The following is a 6,633-nucleotide window of genomic DNA, read 5'->3' as shown; positions in this document are numbered from 1 at the left end:
CCCCCATGCCCTCCCAGGGTGCATGCAGCAGCAGGAGATGCACCCTCACCCCTCCCCTCCCCTCCCTGCATGAGCTGCTCGTAGCTGTCCTACGCCCTGCCCTGGCTGTGCAGCTCCTGCCCATGCCCCAGCCCCACTCACCACTGGGGCTTCAATCTGCCTCCCCTCAGCCCCTTCCCTCCCTCCTGTTAATGGTAGCATTAAAACCAAGAAAAAAAATATAAAGGATACATGAGCTGAAACTTTGAGATAGAAGGGGTACCACTTGTCACAAAAGGTTGAAAACCCCTGACTTAGAACTATCTGACTTAAAGGCTCCTGAACATTTCCACTCTTGGCTGAGGACACTGAAACTGGTGATTAAACCTCTTGAATACTACGGAAAATATTTTCCTCAGGCTTTCTTTGACATATGGTGCCTTGGGAGACCAGTATTTAGAATTTCACACCTATTAATTACCTGGTTAAACACTGTTTTATTACTGGACACCAGTAAAGTCACGCCTTTTGTACAGTGATTTTGCTAGCACTCTCCTCATTTAACAGCATTCATTACTATTGGCTATGATTGTGCAAAAATCAGTTTTAAATAAGGGCTCATAAAACAGCCATCTTCAGGGGGTCATGTCCCAGTCAAGTAGAGTATATATTAAAACATATAAACTCATTTATGCCTGGAACACTTCTTATGTTGTGGGCTCTGAGTTTCAGGTTTGCACAGAGAAACTGCAGCTTTAGTTGGAGTACTGGGTGCTCAGGCTCTCTCAAAAAAACAAGGCATGGAAATGTCAACAGTTAAATAACATGCAGCCACGCACACGTCACGTCACCCCAAGCACTCGCTGCAGTGTAGAGTAGCAAATTCCTTACCTTGTTTAAGATGCAGTATCTGATCAGCACAAAGAGCACTCCAGACATCAGGCCAGACAACAGTGGGGAAATAAACCAAGAGGCCACTGAACAAAAACAGAAATATAGATACAACAGCTGATGAATGGCAACACCCCATGTAATTAAGGAAGAAAGAATTTCTCAAATAGAAAAACAACCAATGAACAAAGAATAAAACATTTATGGTGATTCTTGCACAACTGATATTGATATTCCAGAGACTGGGCTTGCTCAAAAGACACGATGTTCAAAAGTATTCGACACTGGCTTTATTTATCTCCATGGGCAGATCCAGGATTTTGTGAAGGGGGGTGTGGGAGTAGTGACCAGTGCTGCAGTGGTGGCTGCATCCCTGCTCCCAGCTTCCTGTCCCCCACTGGTGCAGACAGATGATGCCATGGGAGCAGCATCAGGGACTTTTTATTTTTTGTTATGTGCTTCATGCAGGTAAGAATCCCATCTCCCCCCGCATTCCTCTCCCCATTTCTGGCACCCCCCTCCCTTCTCTTTCATTCTCAGCAGCATGTCCCCTCCCTGCCTGTTGCCCAACAGAGCTCTCACATGCTGCTGTTGTCACTATCCTTGGCTGATACAGGAGCAGGGGGCCTCCAGAGCAGCTTCTGCCCTACTTCAGCCAGGAACAACAGTAGTGGCAGCAGCAGTGAAGGTACCTTCACCCTGCCTGGTTCCCCCCAGGTGTTCTCTCTACCAGCCTAGAAGCAAGCATAAGGCAGGGGAACCCATTCATTGCCACCACTGTTGCTGTTCCCTGCTGAGCCCCCGCTGCAATGGCTCCAGAGCATCTCCCCTAACAACCCTCCCAAACCACAATTGTCCCAATTCAATTCATGGTGGGGAGGAGCTCCAGAGCCACTGCAGCTGTGTCCAGCCAAGGACAGTGGCAGCAGGAGGCAGGGGACCATGCAAATGGAAGGGGAGGGGATGTACCTCTGAGGACAGAGTGGAAGGAAGGGGCCCAGAGAAGGGGGCTGGACCAGTGATGACAGGATTCTTACCTGCTTTGGGGACTTAAAAAAAGTCTCCAGCTGCAGCTCCGGCAACATGGTCTGAAAGGAGGGTGTGGCTTCACTGCTATACCCTGTCTGGATCTGCTCCCACTGAAGTCAATGCAATTTTCACTAATGCTAAAGAGCTACTCAAAAAATCACACTCCAAATTTTTTCTGGAATAATAGTAACTGCATCCCACAGGAGAACTACTTCTTTAAAATAATTTGTGGTACATGCTGGGAATCACAATGCAGTGAGCAGACCCCTCCACCCCCATGGAACACCACAGATATCAACAAGATACTATACAGACACAAGGACCTGTCCTTCTGGACCTAGATATGTGAAAAGTTGCAGCAATTTACAGCTGCTGTGATCTGACTTTTGGTTAGGTCATTAAAAGAGAGACAACTTTTTACTGATGAGATTTGCAAAAATAACTTCTTACTGACAGCACTGACCAAATTTCCATTGACTTCAGTGGAAGCAGAGGTAGGGCACTGTTGTGAAGCCCTTTTGAAAACCCCGCCCACCACCATTCATTATTTGCAATGACTGATTTTAAGAACAAGTTGACACTGATGTCATTTCAAGCTTTCTTTAAAGCTGTTTTACTTTCAGCTGAATTAAAAATACATATCATTCTAATTGTGCAAAAGCTGCATGGTATGCAAGTGACTTCTCTATAGAAACAGACAAAGTTTAGATTGGGTGTTTAGCCAAGGCAGCCATCACATGCAGTGTGACCGCTGCTCTGGCCAGATTGTGCTGCATGCCATGCCTAATCTGGCCACTCTGGGATCCATACTGCACAGTGCGGGTCCCAGACTGGTTGGCCCAGCTGCCAGGTCAGGTATGCTGAAGGAAGGGGAAAGGGGAGGGCATCTGTGGGCTGAATCTGGCCAGTGGACCACACCACAGGCTTGCACTATGCCCCATGTGGGTCTCAGACCCAGGGGTAGCACCAGTGGCCAGACAGCAGGGCTCCATGGGCTGTATATTTGACAACTCAGGTTTAAGTTGTGATGTGTGCAAAATGCCATGCAGAACAACAAAGCTCTCTCTTGGGCCCCTCCATAGCCTGTCTAGATCCTGGGAGCAGGTCCTCTGATGGAAGTGGCTGTTGTATGCCAAACTTTTTCCTCTTTGGAGCAAGCAGACAGAGGACCATGGCTGTGGCTGCTAACCAATACTGCCAAACCTTGCTGAAAGCAGGATTTGTTTTCAATAATGCCACTTTTCCTGCTTCTGGTGCCTGTTCTTGCTTGGGTACCTCTGCATTGGGGCTGTTTCCAGAGGCCCAGCATGACACACATTTTCTGAACACCAGGATTGGAAGGAAAGATCAACTTAAATACAGTGCATGACAGTTGTGAAAGCATTGCTGCTGGAACAAAACAAGGTTTTGTTAGTCTACAGACACTTTTCCACATACCCTCACGTATAAAAGGAAATGTCAATTACCAATCTTGACAAGCTGCATCCACTGAACGCCCTGGGTACCAATGGCAACAAGTGAGAATCCAATTGTGGCACCCACAATACAATGGGTCCCAGATATGGGGAGTTTTAAGAAAGATGCAATCAGCTGCCAAACAGCAGAACCTAGAAATTGAAGGGGGGGAAAAAAGAGGAAAAATATCAGTTCTAAGGAAAGATAACATCAACAGCAATGGGATAACAACAACGTAATGCGATAGCTTTCTTAACCACATGCTCACATTCTTCTCTCAGGGCAGCCTACGCCCTGTGCACATAATAAAGACTTCATAAGGAAAGTTTTGTTCACATTCAGGAAATACTGGCAAAAAACTTAACAAGTAACTCTCCTCATTGCATTTCTCTGCAATTCAGTTTTGCTGACACCTCTAATTTCTATAATGTATAGAATAGGTTTATGTTTGATTCAGACATCTGCCCTTTCATCCAGCTCCTGCTGATGTGACAGAGTTGGTACAGAACTGCTTTGCTACAGTTCCACTATTTTTGGTAGACTTTTCATTTTTACAACCCGTCGGTTCAGTTCTGACTAATCACAAACAAATCAAACTGTGCAACAAGCAGAGAAGTGGCAGCTCTGGATAATCTTGCTCTCGGCAATAGCTGGTGGAACCCTTAAGTATACAAGGCAGAGGCACACAAGGTCTGGTTAATAAGTTGGGCAGGCTCCTACTCTCAAATCTTGTGGCAGCAAGGCCACTTGGCAGCAGAGCGTGATGGTACTTTGAGAACCCTAATGGATGCAATGCCCTTGCACTGAAATACCCATTCAAGAGGCAACAAAGCACTCCCCCAAATTTGCACTCTGTCCTGGAGAGGAAGTGCAACATTTTTTTTGTTGGGTGAGAGTGGTAAGGTAAGGATGTAGAGAATTAGAATGGGGACCAAAGAATAAAAGGACGATAAAGATACACAGTGCATGGAAGTGACTGCGTATAGGAAGAGAACATTCATGCTGATAGGTCAAGTTCAAGATCCCAGTCAGTAGACAAGATTCCTCTTCCATTGCTTTCTGGACTGACAACTTGCTCAATTCATAAAACAACAAACACATTCCATTCCCTATTCACCAGCATGAGTGGCAATCAAGACAGTAGCGGGGGAAAAATGGTTAACAGTGTAGAAGTCATGAACTTCATTAAAGTTAAGCACCTTAGCACCACCTCTGCTATTTTTGGAACAGAAAGGGCACTCTGTATTGGCAGCTCCTATTCCACTCATTGCTGGTTTTCACATGGCAAAGTTTCAAGTCGCTCATTTGAACTCAAAGATAATATAAGGATTTTTCCTGTTGAAGGTGGCTCTGCCATTGCTGAAAACATCATCAGTCATCACAGGTTTGTTCTGAACACTTGAATCCAAAGGCAGAGGAAGCCACAGATTCTCATCTTGGAGTTTGTGGACAGGGCTTAAGAGACTATCCTTCCTATACTACTAAATGGGTGGAGGGCACCAGGGAAGGCCTGGTATGGAAGAGTCTGAGAATGACTGCAACACAAAGCATTAGAAGAGAGGAAGGCAATGGGAATAAACTGCATGCTCAAGAGAAATGGCAGGAAGTTGAAGAGGGAGTCGAGTTTAAGGATTTGGAAAAGGGTGAGAGTGAGAAAAGGAATGGGTGGAGCAAATGTGTCAACAGGTTACATCTTGAGAGTAGGTGACTCCACTGAACTCAAGGCTGGGGTTAAAGAGCATTATATTGCATATGTTGGCTCTGCAGGACACCAAACCCGTTAGCTCAGTCCGACTGAATTCTTTATCCATCTCAGATATCTCTGGTAGACCCAAGAGCCATCTGTCATTTCCTCCACAGCACTCTGTCTGCAACATACAGCCATCCAGAAACAAAGGCAAAGAAAGAAGCAATCTCTATTCAGAATGCAAAGCTTTCCTGAAAGGAGAGGGTTGGGTGGTGAAAGAGATGCGTGTCACAGGTCTGGTCCCCAGGTAAAAGAGGTCATTTTTCTTGCAGGTGTAATTAAGCAATTGAGAATGCCAGGTTGCCTGGGTTGATGCAAGCAATCAGAGTCATAATTTGGGCATATCTCCAAACACTGGGCTCATGTCTCCTTACAAAGGCAGCTTTCTGGGTTCACTTTCACATAGATGTCTTTCAGCTTAGACTGTCAGACCCTGAATACCTCCATCCAGGTTTTAACTCATGTTCTCTGGTGGCTACAGAGTGACTAGATCTTTGTCCACTGGGTCTCTCTCTCAGATTGGGCCCACCTTAGCCTAAGCAGTGAAGGGCTCCAGGTTAAGCATCGGACAGTAACAAGCTTGTTGCTCAGTGGCGGAGACCATGGTGGTTTGCGGGGAGTCCCTTACTCAGGCTGCGCAGAAACAGGAAAAACCTGGCCTTTTTCCCCAACAGATCAAGGGATGACTTTTCCTAGCTGGATGCTCTATTGTCCATGGAAAGTTGTGGTCCTCAGTCTTCTTGCCCCATTTGCTGATCAAAGAGAGGAAGCAGTCAGTCTAGGCTGGCCCAGGACTGTCTCACTCCCAGGACATGGAGCATGGCCTGGGACCAGCGACCCATCAAGGAGAGACTCCTCAAGGGACTGCCACACTGATACCTTAGTATCTTTGGAACTGGAAAAAATTCCTCACTCCAGAAATGTACCCAGCCACCTTGCTAGGGGATAGGGCACACAGCAAAAACATCTTCTTCCAGGGGCTACTTAAGTGTTTGCCTGTGTAAGACAACCTTGTAATTAGGTTCCCCAATGGTAACAGCAGCTAAAAAGACAAAAGACATCCCTGCTGAGAAAGGATGGTTCCTCTTGGCCCCAGGTTTCTGACCAGTTCAATATGCAGAGGTGGTTCTTTTAATACAGATTGTAGAACAGTCAGAGGTGCTTCTTGAGGTCTGCTTTGCAGCACACTGGCCCTTAAAAGAATCCAGCTTCTTTGACAAACACAGTGATATTCTTGACACCCTGAAATATCAGTCCATCTGGAGAAACAAGAACTTATTTCTTCAGAAAGGCAAACATTCCTCATCCGTTAAATAGTCCATGTGGATTTTTTTTGTTCAGGGCAGTGCAGAAGAATCTGCTTTCTTGCCAGGATATCCAGCAAGTAAGGAAGGTCTCAGAGGCAGCCATGAAGTGAGAGTCAGGTCATTTGGGCTGTCATAGGGAACCACCTAAGACAGTGGTAATTTTCTCCCATTCTTCTGACATGGAAAACAAGACAGAATTTAATAAAGGGCTACTCAAACATACCT

The 6,633-nt window shown here is 46.0% G+C and overlaps 1 protein-coding gene across 3 annotated transcripts in view; it reads right to left on the bottom strand.

Moving 5' to 3' along the window:
• Nucleotides 1–6,633, bottom strand: part of SLC20A2 (solute carrier family 20 member 2) — a 97,121-nt gene that overhangs the window by 51,314 nt on the left and 39,174 nt on the right. For all 3 annotated transcript variants that reach the window (XM_019522240.1, XM_019522242.1, XM_019522241.1), the window contains exons 3-4: nt 3,366–3,506; nt 871–956 (exon numbers count right to left, since the gene is read on the bottom strand). In XM_019522240.1, coding sequence (XP_019377785.1) covers nt 871–956; nt 3,366–3,506 — 227 coding nt within the window. The remainder of the gene's footprint in view (nt 1–870; nt 957–3,365; nt 3,507–6,633) is intronic.

Source organism: Gavialis gangeticus, unplaced genomic scaffold, assembly GCF_001723915.1.
Source record: "Gavialis gangeticus isolate Ggan-Ray unplaced genomic scaffold, GavGan_comp1, whole genome shotgun sequence".
NCBI classification, from domain to species: domain Eukaryota; kingdom Metazoa; phylum Chordata; order Crocodylia; family Gavialidae; genus Gavialis; species Gavialis gangeticus.
Note: the sequence above shows the minus strand (reverse complement) of the source record. Positions and strands in the feature narration are given on the sequence as shown.